The sequence below is a fragment of the Rhinolophus hipposideros genome, assembly GCF_964194185.1.
Source record: "Rhinolophus hipposideros genome assembly, chromosome: 14".
NCBI classification, from domain to species: domain Eukaryota; kingdom Metazoa; phylum Chordata; class Mammalia; order Chiroptera; family Rhinolophidae; genus Rhinolophus; species Rhinolophus hipposideros.
In genome coordinates, this window is record NC_138060.1 from 28,696,020 (window position 1) to 28,713,389 (window position 17,370).

Genomic DNA, 17,370 nt, shown 5'->3' on the forward strand with positions numbered 1-17,370 from the left:
CTAGACATGAAGTTAGTTGTAGCAGATAACAGTTATCAAACTTTTTGGAGAAACAGTTTTGGATTGACCTTCAAATACAAAATTGATGCTATTGGGTAACCAGTAGAACCGGAAGTTTGAATTATTTTCCTCAATTCATTTGGTGATGGATTGTGCGGCTTGAGCCATTGGCATTCTTTCATATTACCCACTGTGACTAACTGCGTGCATTTGAAGATTATTAGCTAAGGTTAGGTGTATAGTCTGTGATGATGGAACTGATTTGTTTTCTTTATGTGAAATATTACTAGCTTATAAAAAATTACTAGCTAATAATATTAAATTGTAATTTCACTCTGTATTCTTTAAAAAAAAAAATACAAACTCTTAAAAACTGACTATATAGGGCAATATCCCAAGATGCAAGAAAAACCAAATGCCCAAGGTATTGAGGCCTCAGGAAGTAACTCAGCAGTGAGTGTGGGGAAGCTGAGCATAACACAGCCTCCCCGACGCTGTTATAACAATGCCCATCCTAAAGCTGCATTACTTTGTCATGTCTCCTCACTCTCTTCAGTTTACATTGGGCATTTTTCTCTAAGATGTTGAGAAGAAACAAAACATTGGCTTTGGAATCAGGCAGCCCTGGTTGCAATGCTGGCTCTGGGATCTTCTCAGTTACTATAAAATGTGGATAACGGCATCTACTTTCCAAGGAAAGACTGGATGAACTAGCTCAGGTAAAGACCGTTATCAAATACCTGGTAATCCACACGTGTAATTTGTTTCCGTGGATGAGTACCGCAGAATACTTCCAAACACTTAGGATTTATCATAAGATCAGGCACTGAATTACCAGAAGACTTCAATCTCTCTTCTTCTGCCTTTTTTTTTTTTTAAATGTCATATACCATTTGAGTACTACTAAGCATGTAAGTAGGTACCATGGAAAGTAAACAAGTAAGGAAACAGAAATGTATTGACTGAACAATAAGTGAAACAATGCTGTGACTCACACAGATGAAATAACTTCTTGGCTCCACAAGAGAATTAACATTAAAACATTTAAAAAGAGACTTAACATAGGAACAAGCTATTTTAATCAAGCCAAACCAAATTTATATTCATTATTTCTAAAAATAAAATTAGACTTTTCCAACCCTTAACATCTGCATTTAATAGTATTGTCTAACCAAAATACAGATGCTAAAACAGCAAATTACAATATATCTTGTACAGCATACAGTATGTTCACTGTTTACACTTACGTTAATTCTAGTTGGTCGTTATATACTCAATGCATACTTAAACATCACTCATAATAAAGTTTTCACAATTAACAAAAAATGTGACAAGGCTGTCTTAAAACGGCTCTGCTATAAATTGTATAGAATATACAGAATTACAAAGTCAAGTCTTTTTTATCAAAATATACACCCCTCCCTGAAACTAACACAAGCTGTCAACATTTTAAACGAATGATACAATTATAGAAAATATTTGCAAAATTATTTTTTCATGTATAAATATTCTGCCATATTTACTTTGGTCTAGAATTATCAGCATACAAGTCCACTTAAAAAATATCCACACGTAAGGGCTGGGAGACATCACTACATGTAATAATTTTATATTTGGAGTTACCTCAAATCAAAATGACTAAAATACACAGTAATTCTCGATTTATAGTCCTAATTGAGATAAAACAAATTACAAGATCCAAGGATTGCTTATTCAATATCCTAATTATCAGTTTAAAAATGATTTTCATAAGCCCTTTGTGACTATCTCTTTAACAAAACCCAAATGAATAGGGCAGGTATACATATATACAATGTATAAAATAAAGTTGAATTCACTTGCATTTTCCAATTTTCCTCTATTACATAATACTGTATGTGTGTGAAAGTAGATGAACAAAAGATAAATGCAGATACAATATTGGGGTTACTTAACAGCAAAGTACTACAGTATAAAAAGGTCAGCTTCGATCATGTCCTTTCCTGGGTGTTTAAATGCTTTCTTGCCCACCCAAATCCACATTAAGTCTTCTTCATGGAGACGTCACAACACTTGGAGAGAGAAACTGGAGTCCTTTGAGCTACTTCTTCATAATGGTAACCTTGCAACCTTTGATAACCTTGGGTTTCCACCTATCAAATTCCATGAACATGAATGGCTGCAGGTCACCCTCAAACCGGTTTCCGGATTCTGCTCATACTGGTGATCAAAGGGTAGGAATGTTTTCTCTCTCCCTCCTATTCTGGCAGTTTAAAAAGGAAGATCGTGAGTTCCAGCTTCCCAGGAACCTAGTCCAGATGATGGAATATCCTACAGGGCAGTCAGACTTTGAGGGCAATATTGATGGTGTGGTCAGCATAAAAGAGTATTAAAGAACTGAGGTGGGTTTTTAGCAAGGGGGCTAGATGTCTGCAAACATGAAGTCAAGGCATCTGGCTTTGTGGATATACTTCTGAGTCACATAAGTAAGTGATGGAAACTTATCACTTCACATTCTATCTCCCCATCCCTACCACAAACAAAGCTACTGTTTGAGGCAAGAAAAATCATCACTTCCTCTTGTCCACTCAAGTCCTTAATGAGTGGGGAGGGGGTATGTGTTTCTGCTGTCCTTTTGTTTTATATTAGTACATAGTTGTGGGCTACGCAATCTCCAAAAAGGCTAATCATTGTAGAGAGTAGGCTTTCTGTCACTTTCAAGTGCCTGGGAATTCACTACCGCCTGCGTGCTTTGCCCTAAATTTCCTAAATACTCCTTCAGTGGAATGGGAGGTGTTAGGTTTTACTTGAACCTTTGAAAACTGGTTAAGTCTGTCTGGAACAGACCACCAGATTTATGGCCTTGTGATGGATGGAAGACTGCAGGGAGTTTCAGAAGAATTTGGCCCTTCTTCATTTTCTGAGGTGAGGCCACTGCAAAGTAATACATAGCCCAGGTAATCACAGTAAATTCTGGGAAGCCTTTCCCCCATAGATAAGGTATGACCTATGTTTTCCGTGACGTGAATAGACCAGTTCTAGTAACAGCTTAGCCATAACTTCAAGAGAACAGCATCCCATCTAAAAGCATGTACATGCTCTTAAGTCATATTCAAAACGCTTTCTCCTGATTTTTTTTTTTTATCAATCCTCATTATTTGCAGATCGATTGCTCCTCGTTATAATTATCTACAGGGGACATGGACAGTTAAAAGTTATAGTGATTTACATATGCATTTTACAAGATTTGTGTTGCAGAACATAGTTCTAATGTAGTATGAATGTCCTACTTAGGTTACTCATTTCACACATATTCTTAGCTATATTATTATTTCATATGTATCCATTCAATTTAAACAATTTTTAATAGTGCAGAAGCTGGATGGGAATAATGACTGTCACAACTCATTTACCTTTTACTTATGCAGATGACATTTTCATGATGGCTGACCCTTATTTTCTCCAGTGACTACAGACAGTTCAGCAGCCAGTTCCTATTAGAACTTACTAGAAAGTTTTAAATTTTAAGTCTACAATTCAACTTTTTTCACTGGCAGCAATACCACAGCTAAGAACTTCATAAACTTTCACAAGATACTTGGGATATTGGCGGAGTCAGCTATTTTGTTTTTGTGCACTTTGCGAGAAGTTAATGCTAAAACCCGAAGTAGATAGTAGGATCCTTTTTCTGGAATTTTCACAAACGAGATTTTCTTTTTTCTACATTTCACTCCTTCATGACTGCTATGTGAACAAAACAAAACTAAAAAAAGAAAGAAAATAGCTAACTGAGAAAAAAATTAAAAAACAAACCCACTTATATTTTTGAAGATTTTTTTCTAAGTATCGCCATTCAAAGGGCATTTTCAACAATGGTTTGTACGTTATCTTTTTGGTCATGGTCTTCTGAATTCATGAAATGTGGATTCTCCGGCGGATTTGAGTTTTCGTGGCACATATCACCTTCTATTTTCTCCTGCTGATTTGGACTTTTGAATAAGTGTTTCTTCTGGTGCATTCCAAGGGCAGCAGCTGTTTTGCAAATTTTGGGGCACTGGAAACAGGCATAGCCCTTCCCATTATGCTCCCAAATATGCCTCTGCTCATGATTCCTTTTTGTGGAGAGATACAAAAAACTCTGAAAACAGAACTGACAGTGGTAGCGCTTTTCGCCGGTGTGGATTCTTTCGTGGATTTTGAGGGTCTCATTCAGTGTGAACGCCTTGTTGCAATATTGACAGATGAACTCCTTCACGCCCAGGTGGATGCGCTCGTGTTTCTGTAAGTTTCCTTGCACGGAAAAGCACCGTCCACAGGTCTTACACGGGTACGGCTTCTCTCCGGTATGACACCTCATGTGCATCTTGAGCGTGGAAGGGCTCTGGAACTGCTTGGCGCACAGCTCACAGGCGTAAGGCCTGGCGGTGAGATGCCGATGGGGCCTTCCTTGGTTTCCAGCCCCCCAGGTCTTGTCCCCATCACAGAGCTCACACTGCAACTTGGGCATCTCTTTATTTTCTTCTTCCTCAAAGGCCTTCTCCTGAGGAGCCTTCCCCACAGCACAGTCCAGTTCTGCCGGGTATTTATACTTACTGCCGGGGCTCCTGTTTTCATGCTCTTTCTTCCAGTTGACTTTCCTCATTTTTCTCAACTGTCTGGATTTCTTTTTGGGTTTGTAGTTGTAGTAAGGGCGCCATGGTTTGTCAGTGGAATCCTGGTCGCTTGCGTCATCAAACATTTCACTCATCTCCACACACTCGGACTGACAAAGCCCGAGCGGGCTCTCTCCGTTGGTTTCAGGGTCACTCTCTTGTGGCAAAGTCTCCTCCTGCATTTGATACTTGGGTCTTCTCCCTCTTTTATAGAACAATTTAGATCCTAGGATATGCCTTTTCACAATGGCTTCGTTCCCGATTTTGACTGTTATTTGGCAAAGGGGGGCGACGCTGTTATTTGTGGAGGTTCCAGGCAGAGCAGGCTTTGCAATGTAGGTTTCAGTTTTACTGGTTTCTTTAATGACATTTGTACTTTTGCTCAACGATCCTCCAGGATCGGCCTCATATTTCGTCTCCTCTGGTACTTCTCCCCTGTTACATGGGATGGTTTTCTTTTTCTCCTTCATGCTTTTGGGTCGGCTGACAACTCTCCCTAGTTTGTCTGGCTCAGGTTTGCTGTCATCTTTTGTGGACAGACTGACAGCCAGGTCGGAAGGGGCTCCGTGGGTGCTGTTGGACACAGCAGCAACTGTGTTGCTGTGCATAATCACCGATGAAAACTGGCTGCTGTGCACAATGACCGAGGGTGCTGAGCCACTGTAGCTGATCACAGAGGCTGAGTTGTCACTGCCATTACTCAGAGACAGAGCAGGCACATCCCCGGCCGGGACGTCAGAACTGACGACGTTTTCAGTGGAAGAAACGGACACCTCGGCTGAATAAAAGTTATTGTCAAGATCAACTTTCAGTGTCTCCTCTCCCCATTTGGTCCCCTCTGCGTTTTGTACATGGGCAGAAGTGGATCCGTCCTGACGCGTGGATATTTCCGGTGGGATGGCTGGACTGTTGGTCAAGGTGTTTACACTGCCTTGGAAATTCAGGACCGGTAAGTCAGAGCTGCGCGGATTCTGAATAACATAGGGACCAGGAGCAGACTCATTCACCTGACTGTTTTCTCGAGCATTTTCAAAGGGAGAATTTCGGTAGCTCTTATAAGGAGCCCTCTTGCATTTCATAGGCAGTAGCCTGTAAAGTTTATATGGATAGACACTAGGCTTCAAGCCTCCATTCGCTGTTTTCTTACTGATGGAGAGTCTGTGGTCTATGGCATGGAAGGACTTCTGATGGTTTTTGAGTATATAGTAGGTCATGAAAGTTTCAAGGCAGAAAATGCACTGATAGCGCCTTTCTCCCGTGTGCCAAATTTCATGTCTTGTCCTGTACTCGGCCAAGGCAAACACTTTGTTGCAGTAATGGCAAGGGTATGTTCTTCTCCACGAATGAACGTTTGCATGCCTTCGGAGACTGGATAAAGTCACGTAACTACGTTTGCACACAGCACAGCTGTACAGCATCTGCCCATTAACAAATTTGACCATGTGGTCCATTTCTGGCAAGGTGCTTCCCGCACTGGGGAATTCACCAATCCTATTTTCAGATAATAAGGAGTCTGGACCTGTGAACGAAGCTCCGTTTTGTCCAATGGTAGGATAGTTTTCTAAAAAGCGTTGCTCTCCACCCGGAACGGGCATGTGGCTTGACCTCATGCAGATCTGCTCGTGCCGATCCAGTCTGTTCAGGGTGCTGAACTGTTTGTTGCAGTACTTGCACACCAAAGGCTCCCGGGTTGGCTTGTGAAGCTGCATGTGGGCACTCAGCAAAGTGCTACTGTCGAAGGATTTGGAGCAAGAGCTACAATTGTAAACGAGAGGTGGGACCTCTGCTGCTGGCGGCCCAGGAACGTCAGAGGATTTATTTTCATCTTCCCTGGAAAGACAGACATCTCCTTCGTTGTGGGGAGACTTTGAACCAGAAGGAACTGCAGCTGGCTGTGGACTTCTTTCCTGATTAACCTCTACGTTGGTTACTGGAGGGGGCGGTGTCTTTTCTGGGGTTGAATCAGAATCCTGGGGTACAGAGAGTGTCTTTGGCTTTCGGCATGTTTTCGGTTTTGCTGCAAGAGTTTCACCATTTTCTTTACCTGTTTTACTGGGCGAACTGCTTGCTCGTTCACACACAGGCTGACTTCGGTAAGCCTCGGCCACGGAAGAAACGGCATACGAGTGCTCCGCCAAGGTACGGACAGGCTCCGCCTCGTGACACACATCAGTCCTCTCCAGGCAAAGGTTAGCACTTCTCATGGAGTCGGAGACCTTCTTGAAGTTTGCCCTCAAGTCTAGTGGAGAAAACATGTTATTACTATTTTCTGTTTCAATGATGGAAAAGGCATTTGTGATCCGCGGCCCATTAGTGATGGCTGGCTCTTCATGCCTTTTTTCATTTTTTTCTTCTTTAACCACTCCCTTTTCAGTAATGCAGAATACATAGGGATCTGGGGAATTTGAGAAGTTGCGATTGGTAAGATCTTCCAAGAAGGATATTCCCAGCTTCTTTCCTGCAGCTGCAAGGTCGGTGACTGTTTCCTGTCTCTTGACGACGACTGTGGAGCTGTAGATATAATTAAGGATTTCTGTAAACACTTCGGCTTTGAGATCATCCAGCTCCAGAACGTGGCTGGAAATACAGATTGTATGGCTCCAAAAGATATTTTTGAAATAAAGGCTTGAAGCGGCCAGGACATTGCTGTGGGCTTTAAATTTGGTGTCTTCCACAATGATAGTGACGTCGCATAAAATGCCCCGGATGCGCTGCTCATTTAAGATGGAGAGCACTGTGTCACTGTGAAGGTCATCCTTGAGGTCCCTGGAGAGGGACATGACTGTCATCTGAAATAAGACGAGAGAAACGGTCAGAGATGATTCCACAAGTAGCTTCTACATTTCTAAATTATTTCCAACCAGTTTTGAAAAATGCTTTTGGTTTTTTTTTAAATACATATATGAAAATATGAGTTTTTATCTCATTCTGTTGTTTCTTCTAAGACATGGAACCAACAAGAGAAGCTAAATCTTTATCTCGCCCCAGCCAGTTTCTCAGACCATGGCTAAGAGTTGTTATCGTTGGAAATTCTCCCAGAACTCTTTCTCCTTTCTCCAAAGATGTAGTTATATGTTCATGTCCAAATTTGAAGAGAGGCGGCTTTTTCCTCCAAATGTTATGGGTCTTATCATCACTCAAGGCTGCTGCATTGAACTCCTAGAGTTGGGCAATGCCACGGACCTGCCACAAGCCTATCTATTTTCAAAGAGAGCCCCGATAATCTGATCCTAACAATTCATGAAGCAGGAAAGGGAGTTTTTAAAAACCCTTTCCCTAAGTAAGCAGTACCTGTACGTAAAGGTATTGCCCGCTCAGAGAAGCAGCAAGATCCAGAGGAGCTGTTCCTCATTTGTGGCTCCGAAGGGTCTCTCAATGCAGTCTCAGGCTGCATGACCGCGTCTGACCACCAGGGGCACCCTGCCCCTATGTGCTACTGGCCCTATGTGCTACTGGATCTGTTCCTTCTCTGATTTCCTTTTCATTACAGGCAAAGCAGACTACGGTTTTCAAATGACTCTGTGAGGTACCGAAGGCAAACAAAAAACGAAATCAGGAAAGTAATCAAGTAAGTTTCTGAGTCTACAGTACTGAGTTTAGTCACAGGTTCCTAAATTAGCACAATTTAAAGGCATACAGATGTTTGTTCTGGTCTGAGGATCCTATTTCTGTTTTCCCCAAAGCCTAGTTCTTGATATTCTCTATATGTGTTCTATCATGAGCCTGGAATGGCCAGAGCCTACCAACAAATATTTTTGTAAGGGATAGTTCAAAGCAGTGGCTTCGTACTTACCCACAATGGTAAGTACATGGTACATTAGTGACCGAAGGCACAAATGAAATTAAAACTGGACCCTTACTATGTGTGATAGATTCTGTTCTGTTCTATTACCTTTCATTTAAAAAATGCTAACAGCAACTCACTAAACTAATTTCACTATACACTAATACATCATCCCTGCAGTCAAAACCAAAAGAACCCCCTCTGTTCTACAGGACTTACTACGTAACTAGTATTCACCCAGTCTCTCTATCCCTTATCAAGTGACATCCAGAAAGCCATATAGTTTGATGATATTTCTTTAACTCCCGGTGGCAATATCTTCCTAGCACTGGAGTATAACATTTAGCTCACAGACTTTATTCCACTGGAGACACTAGATGGCCACATAAAGAATCTCTGTTTACTTTTTTGTAAAGCTATTACAATCTGTACCCATTATGTTATTCAGTGTCCTTTATATGCAAGGGTCCATTTGATAAATTACCTCATTCAGCCATAGGAAAAAGTACATTTGTACTAACAAATTATTTAATTCAGATAATGAGAACAATATGCTTACCATGTTTCTCTTTTAATTCTCAAGACAAGGAAACTTAGAATTAATTTTTGTCATCAACTGTTGTAGCCATTGTGAGCCTGGGTTTCTGGTGTGACTACTGTCTCACTGTCTTTAATGTTAGTTCTACTCTTGTTTACCCTGCCTTTAATGATAATCTTCCATGAATCTTTTCTAGAAGTCTGGGGATCAAATCTGCAAGTAAACATGAAATTAAATGAAATGGAATTATGGCTTCTTCTGTGATCCCAAAGGGAGACAGGGCTACCCCTGAATAGATCGCAGGAGTCTGTCCTTCATTGGGGTATAGGTCAATAACATACTTTGCTAATGTTTTTTTGCCTTCTTTGAGGTCTCCCTGTTCTGGAATTCAATTTCTCCCGACTCATATATTCTTATCCTGTTTGGTTTCTCTAAAGGTCATACATTATTTCCACTCTTTATCTGGCCTGACTGGATAGTCTCAGATCTGGCAAATCACATGCTATGTGATTCAAAAGTTGGCTTCTGTCTTGGCTTAGTTCTATGCTGATGTCATCTATTTTGTCCTTCCACCTCAAAATTACTGCTTCTTCCAAAACATCCCATTTCACCGCACTTTGAACCTTCCATTAGGCTCTTCCTCCATTTGGGGAATACAGTATTTCACGTCATCAAGCTAATATAATTACTGTAGGGTGTCAGATTGTAAACCCCACTCACTTCTGTGTGATTCTCCGATTCTTTTCTTAGATTGTTCAATTAGAATGGTTAGCAAAAGGCCAACTCTTCACATTGAATAATATCTTAGTCTCACTTATAGTTAGAATAACATATATAATAGAAAGTATCATTATATATGTCATTAAAACATCCTCATAACTTTAGAAAATCCAAGCATGACATCTTTCAGAGGACTATCTACTATTGTGTGGCAGAAATCCTTTACAAATCATAGTTACTAGGTAGCATCTTGATTTGCCTTCTTGGTACACACACAAAAACTCCACTCTTGCGTCAATTTTATCCAGCAAATATGCTAATGTCTACCCATGGTCAGACACCGGGCTCAATTGGAGGTGCCGAAGAGAGTAAGACAAGCCTCTGCTCTCAAGGAGCTCAGAGTCCAGGGGAAGAAAGAGCACTGTCAACTAATAACTGGAATCCATGATAGTAGGCCTTATATTATATTAAGGGTACGTGCCAAGTGTCAGAAGATGAGGTAACAATTTATTATTTCCAGGGTCGGAAGGCTTGGCCTCAATGAACACATCCAAGGGATGGGAGGGGCATTCTAAACAGAAGGAACACCCTGGGCAAAACAAACAAACAAACAAACACTGACAAGAGAGTATACTGTGCTCAAGGGCTGACCAGTGGGTCTGTGTGAGGGCAGGAGAGGGTGTGTACACCGCTCTGTCCCCAGTGTCCTCAGCAAGGCAGGGCACACACCGGCCTTAGCACCTCTCTGCTGAATGAGATGGGCTAGGAAAGGAAGGGTCAGACCAGGACATGAAGGGCTCTAATGGACGCCCCACAGTCAAGTTTATGCTGCAGGTAATAAATCGAAAGGCATTAACAGATTTGACTTCAGAAGAAAACAAAAATCACTCAAGCTACAGTGAGCTGAAGGGATGGAGCAGAGGGAGGAAAGCTGGTTGCAGGAGACCAGCGAGATAGGCCATCCTGGTGGTCCAGGTAAGAAGTAGCCCATTCACCACACAGTGAGAGCCTGAGGAGGAGCAGATGCTGCACCCTCTGCCAAGAAAGTGGGATTGGGTGGATGGGTATGAGGTATCTGAACTCAAATTTTATCTTAACTCCCACAGCCAGTATTTACTAAACAACTGTTCAGTACAAGGCATAGGACTAAATGCCATAGGAAGACAAAGAGTTCATTCCTCCTTTGAACAGATGCTTACTGAATACCTACGATATGCTTTAGGACAGTAGTTTCCAAACCTGGTTATGCATAAAAATCACCTGGGAAACTTTAAAATAGAGATTTATCAATTCCTTCTTCCCCGCTCCCATAGAGATTCTGATTTAGAACAGCTGGCACGAGACCCTGGAATCCATATGTATTTTTATACTCAAACTAATTTAGTGAATAAGTAATACATTCACATGATATAAAATTCAAAAGGCATGATGAGTAAACACTGAAAAGTCTCCTTCCCACCTTGTCTCAGAGGCTTTTCAAGTGGTTGTTATCAACCAGCCAGAATCAAGCCTGGGTGCTGATACTAAAACCCTATGCCACAAGAGAAATGAAAATTCTGCCCCCCAACGCCTGTGGTGTAGCAGGGGAAATAAGATTTAGAGGAATTTAGTCTTTAAGACTCTAGCACCAATGTTAACAGAGCCCTTTACCTAAACCACGTAGGGTTCTCATAAAGAGCCTCCAGACCACAGTTCTCTGATAATCTCAGAAAGTGCTACCACTAAAAGCCATATTCTACTTGTCCAAAGTGCAAAAAAGAAATGAGTTCCAAGTCTATAGCCCAGAGGGGACCCACTGCAGGCCATAGGCAAATCTGGTCCCCACAAGTTTTGTGTGACCCACAGAGTTGTTGAACCATGTTTTTAAAAAACTGAGCTGATGTTGAAAAACAGTAAGGTTTAACATAAAAATCAGTATATCTTTTCTTGAAAATAGGAAGACGAGGCAACAGTGTGGCTGTCCCCTGACTGTCAAGAAGAACTGGGGCCTAGAAGCTATGTCCCCTCGTGCCAGTCACCTTCACATACGCACTGTCCACTCAGACACTTAACACCAAGCGGTCTCTCTCAATAACGTGGCCAGCCTGGCCCCGTCAGCCAATTGGGTTTATGCAACTGATAAAAACATGAAGTAAAAAAATAACATTGGACCCATCCACAAATCTTAGCAGATATACTCACTTTAAGGATATTCCTAAAAATAAAATTAAGAGTTACAAAAGAACTCGTGGTCAGGGAGGCAATCATTCTCACTAAAAATAGTATTCTTTGACTTAAAAAAAGTTAAAGTGACCTTCTCTGCTATATTTCTTCAGAGAAAGTAACTTAAAACAGAAGTCTTAGGAGTTCCTGCCAATGGAAAGCTCATGACAGACTTCAGAAAAGGAAATACAAGTTGGAAAAAAGATGAGATCTAATTTACATGTAACTTCCTAAAATGTTTTCTAACAAGCAAGTTTCATGCGATAAATTCACTGTTCTCAGTAGTACTACTGTGATGGAATAGATAAGCATGAAAAAGGCTAACAAAAATGTAAAAGATGAACAAATTTTGGTGAGCCAATATTTTAAACAAATAAACAAATTTGTAATTAGGTAACTGTAATCACCTGACTTACATTATTACTATCTCCTGAGTTTGCATTTTAGCTGTAATAGATTTTAACATATACCTTCTATATGCATAAATACATATATGTATATATCCACATGTATGGACAAATAAATGACTATAAATATATGAATACATACTATATGTAAACATACTTTATAAGCACATAAAAATATGGTAAACAGCATGTAAAATAGGACATTTGAGAGAGAAACGGTACAGTTAATAACTGTGCTTGGGAAACACGTATACACTGGGAATGTACCCCAGTAAATGAAGATGAATGATCATTTTGTGTGTGTGTGTGTGTGTGTGTATACAAAACATAAACTTCTATATAAATTAAATATAAAATTCCATATTATAAGTACATATGCATATATTTACATAAAGTATAACTTTATAAGTATATAAAATGCTTTTAAGAATTTTATAAATATGATAAACATGCTGTATAATTATACTTTATATAAATGCCACTGAGAAATTTTAGCAATTAGTATATTTGTAATCTGCTGCTGCTTTTGTCTCTGCCATACTCCAACCTTATGTAATAAATACACATTCATATAGTGCAAAGATGGGCCCTTAAGATACTTTTGATGATTTAAATGACTTTTCTTCACCTGCTTTCAGAATTAACTAGCTTTAAAAGATTAATCTATCCTCATGGTAAAATACTCAAACAGTACAGAAGTGTATTAAGGTAGAAGCAGAAGGCCCCCTCTCCAACCAGCCTCCCCACCCCCCAGCAATACCCTCACAACACACACAGCACACACATCCTTACCCAGGGGAGCCTTTGCTCATAACTTTGGAAGATTTCTACATTTCATCTGTACAAAGTTTTAGGAGAAAAATGGTATTTCCTCTTGAGGTTCTTCTTCTGTCGTAGCCCATAGCTCCTCTGCCTGACAACGCCTTATATTTATTTATCTCAGGTGACACCCCATCTTCTCGCCTCTGAAGTTTCTTGTTTTATGTTCCTACCTTTATTGTGGCATGGGGTATGAAGCATTTGTTCACGTTTACTCCTTGCCTATTAGCTCCTTGAGGGCAGGGGCAATCTAGCTCTCTTTGTATCACCTGCATTACCTGTAGAGTACAATGCTCTGTAGAGGATGCTGACAGTGAGCAGAAAGGAACTGGCTCCTCACACCCCGAGCAGCAGAAGGCTTTACATACTAATTACACATTGTACTTAGAAAGGGTCCTCATTTAAAGCTTTAAAAGTGACACCCAGATGAACCCAAATTCTACTCTACAGAGAGTAAAATTACTAAAAAAATACAAATTAATTCTTGTCCATTTTTTTGTCTAGTTTCCTTCTAATCTGGTGGTTCTCAAAGTGCTTCACGGATCTCTGGGTCTTCCAACACCCTTTCAGCAGGTTTCTGAGGTCAAAACTATTTTCAGAACACTGAGGTATCATTTGCCTTTTTTTTTTTTTTTTTTACTATGTGGACATATGAATCAATGGTACAAAACCAATGATAAGCAACACAGCTGGCACCTTAGCAGGCATCAAGCCATTAACACTCAGATGAAGGAATAAAAATTATTAATTTATTATTTAAATATGCATCTTTTTATTATTCTGTGTGATAAAATGGGAGGTACACAGAAAACATTTCTGGTGCATACTGAAAAACAATGACAACCTTGAGGAAAAGCACCTGGGTTATTCTTTGAGCTGGAAACTGAACTAGCCAATTTTTTTCATGAAATGCCATTTTTACTTGAAAGACTGGCTGACAGACAAAAATAACATTATTTTATTATGCAACTGGGTTTACAACTGTAATTTTTCATGAGTTCATTTTTTTAAATTCTCATTTAAAATTTTGAATATGGTAAATATTGAAAGCTATAAGGCAGATAAAAGCTCTTTGGCTCCTCAATGATTTATAAGTGTGTAAAGGGGTTCTGGGACCATACCGTTTGAAAACTGCCGCTCTAGTCTATAAGAAAATGCTCACAATCGTTTCTAAAGAAATTATTTTAAAAACTATCTTAATAAAATAAATCACGTATAAGCCTAGAAGAACTACAAACAAAGTGAAAGTGTGCTAAAATACAAGGCAGAGATCCCCAGGATACAGGAGAGATCAAGGGATAGAGAAACACAGACACACAGATACACAGACTCCGTAGCTGTCTAATTTTCCAGGTTTGAAGTATTACAGTAAGTCCTCACTTAACATCCTCGATAGGTTCTTGGAACCTGCGACTTTAAGTGAAACAACATAGAAGGAAACTAATTTTACCACAGGCTTAATGATATAAACAAGAGTTAAGATCCTATGACGTATTTCTGGTCACAAAAACACCACCAAACTTCTAAAGACCCAAAACACTTCCAATAGTGAACATTAATATAAAGGTGAGCTATACATATATTTAAGAAAGATTGATAAAAACAAGTAAGATCATTCTTTTCTAACTCACTCATTCCAGCGCAGGGTCACAGGTGGCTGGAGCCTATCCCGACAGCTCGGGCACTAGGCAGGAACCCACCCTGGGCAGAATGCCCTTCCATGGCAGGGCGCTATCACTCACACCCACCCACCTCAGACTAGGGCAATGTGGACACGCCATTTCATCTCATGTGCACAGCTGTAGGACGTGGGAGGAAACTGGAGTCCCCAGAGAAAACCCCTGCAGACATGGGGAGAACATGTAAACTCCATACAGAGAGTGGCCCTCGCAGGGAATCGGACTTTTTCCTATCAATGTTATAACGAAAGGATGTTATTCGCGGACTTGCTGTACTTGAAGTTGAGCATGGCTGAAAAACCAGGTGGACCAGTAGTTCTTTTTATACTACACGTGGGAAAAGCTGTTCCTTGATTTGCAGGGCTGCTGCCTATAGTCTCCTTACACAATCTATCATTGTTTGCATCCTTGCCTTCCGAGTCTCAAAGGTTAGCTTGGTCCCATTATTGTTTGCCCATGTGATTCTATCCGTTCATCTATTAAATTAGCCTCCTCCCCGTTACATCCTGAATACTGCTTTTAATATTAGGGGATTGAACTTGAAAACAAAGGCAACAATTTTTTGGCAATAATCTGGCCAAGTAATTTCTAGTATTTGCAGCTTAATTAAATCTTCCCTCTCTCAATTAGTCAAGGCAACTTTACTGAAATACACAGATGTGAAAAAAATTAAAATGATAGTTTCCATATAAATTCTAACGTTCACAATGCAAACCGCCCCCCCCAAAAAAAAACCTTGAAAAACCTTCCTTAAGTTGTTAACTGACGTATCTATTATGTAGAACTTGATAGGGCTTGTTAATAAAAGTTGGTGCACTTTTATTAGTAAATCTTTAAGACGTGACATATAAAGAGAGAAGTAACCCTATTCAGTATACGTCCTTAGTGGGCACTAGAAGTCACTTACTCCAGGCCACTCTCAGAGGACAGACTGAACCCTATTTTTCTGAATCTTCTGATCAGAGGAAAAGCCAAGAGCCCTCTGGTAGCACTTCGGCCACTCAACTCCTCATGCGTGTACGCAATAGCAAAACCATCCACAGAGCAACTTTCTCCTTTCTCTACTGGGAGGCTTCATCTATAAAAAGAAACTTAGAAATAAAACCCAACTAAAAAAAGAACACACTGTATTAGGATACTGACCTGGAATCCTGCAAAAGTCAAACTCACAGTCCATTTTGGGCCAATATGTGGCCCATATCACAGTGGAATCTACTGCATGGGTCTGCGATCCCCTGTGGAAAGTTTTCTGACAAAGGGCACTGCTTCAGTGATCCGGCTCCACCTTCCCACACATCTTTGCAGTACATTTTCTCATAGTCATGTTGGGTGACTGCGTCAGACCTCCTCACGTGACGGGGTGTTAGAAACACACGCATCAGATCTCGAAAACAGATTACAAAACAGAAGCCCTTTATAGAGTTCAGCTGTGTCTAGGAAAAGGCAAGTCCTCTTGGTTTGCCTTCTACATACAGCCCAAAAGCGGCAGAGAAGAGCTGCATTTATCAGACTTTAATGCATTTAAGCTATCAGATTCAGGAAGGCATAGTATGACAAGGGAAGTTTGTTTTTCAACTGAAATTCGGGCCGTTCGAAAGGCTAACATCAGGAAGCTGCTCGAGTGCGTTTGACAGAGAGGGAGGTTGGCCTAAAACGCCTTAACTGAATATATTATTTTGAAAAGGTAAACATTCGGTCTCTGGACTTGTAGTTACGTGTATACAGATTGTGAGAACGAGTATTACCAGATTCATGAATGATGCAATGTGCCCAGTTAAATATTTCAGGTTGCTTGTTGGAAAGATGAAAGGGGGGAAAGGTCCTTGGTTTCCTTTTTTTCCTTTCTGAAACACAACAGTATTTCAGGGTAGCCCCTGTTCCTTAAGTTCCTCTCAGGATCAAGCTTGCCCAGACTCCCGCTTGCTTAAGAAACCTGGCAAACAGGCTTAGAGCTTTTCTCTGAAGCCCTGAAGTGCTGTGCCGCTTTCTTGTCTCACCCAAATTCCACGGACACTCGGAGTCTCTAATGCAGAAGGCATTTTTAATCTGAATGCTGTGGGGACAGAGTTACCAAAATGGCCAGGATAGGACTCCTGTCCCCTGAAAACTTTCATTTCAGGGGTGAGCCCTAAACCATCAAGAGCCAAATGCCATTTTCTTGTGATCCTAGAGGGCCAGCCAATTGGATGGCCCTGTTCCTCTCACTTGACTGCTACCTCGCAGGGAGGGCAGAGGGAAGAACGTTGTACATTCTGGCTTCTGCACAAGAATGAACCTCCAGCTAGTCGCAAGGATGGGTTAGGCTAAAATGGACAGAGCACCACCTGCTGCTTTGGTGTTCAACTATCTAAATTGATCTCCCATTGCTCCTTCATTCTCCACCCCCAGCCCACTCTTCACCCTGGCTTTCGGGGACTCCTGCAAGATAATGAATCTACACTGTTACAATGGTCCTTTCTGAACTAACCAGAAACTGGGCAGAGAGGAGTGAATGAGATAATGCTCACAAAAAGCACCAACTGCAGTGCATATAGTAGGCATATAGTAGGGGTTTAATGAATGTCGGCTGGACTCAGCTTGAGAGTTGACT

At 40.7% G+C, this 17,370-nt stretch overlaps 1 protein-coding gene across 11 annotated transcripts in view; it reads right to left on the bottom strand.

The window, feature by feature from the left end:
- Positions 1 to 940: 940 nt before the first annotated feature.
- The window catches only part of ZBTB38 (zinc finger and BTB domain containing 38), a 108,982-nt gene continuing 92,552 nt past the window's right edge, over positions 941 to 17,370 (bottom strand). For all 11 annotated transcript variants that reach the window (XM_081072056.1, XM_081072055.1, XM_081072059.1 and 8 more), the window contains one exon: positions 941 to 7,420. In XM_081072056.1, the coding sequence (XP_080928182.1) occupies positions 3,833 to 7,420 (3,588 nt within the window). In that variant the 3' untranslated portion in view covers positions 941 to 3,832. The remainder of the gene's footprint in view (positions 7,421 to 17,370) is intronic.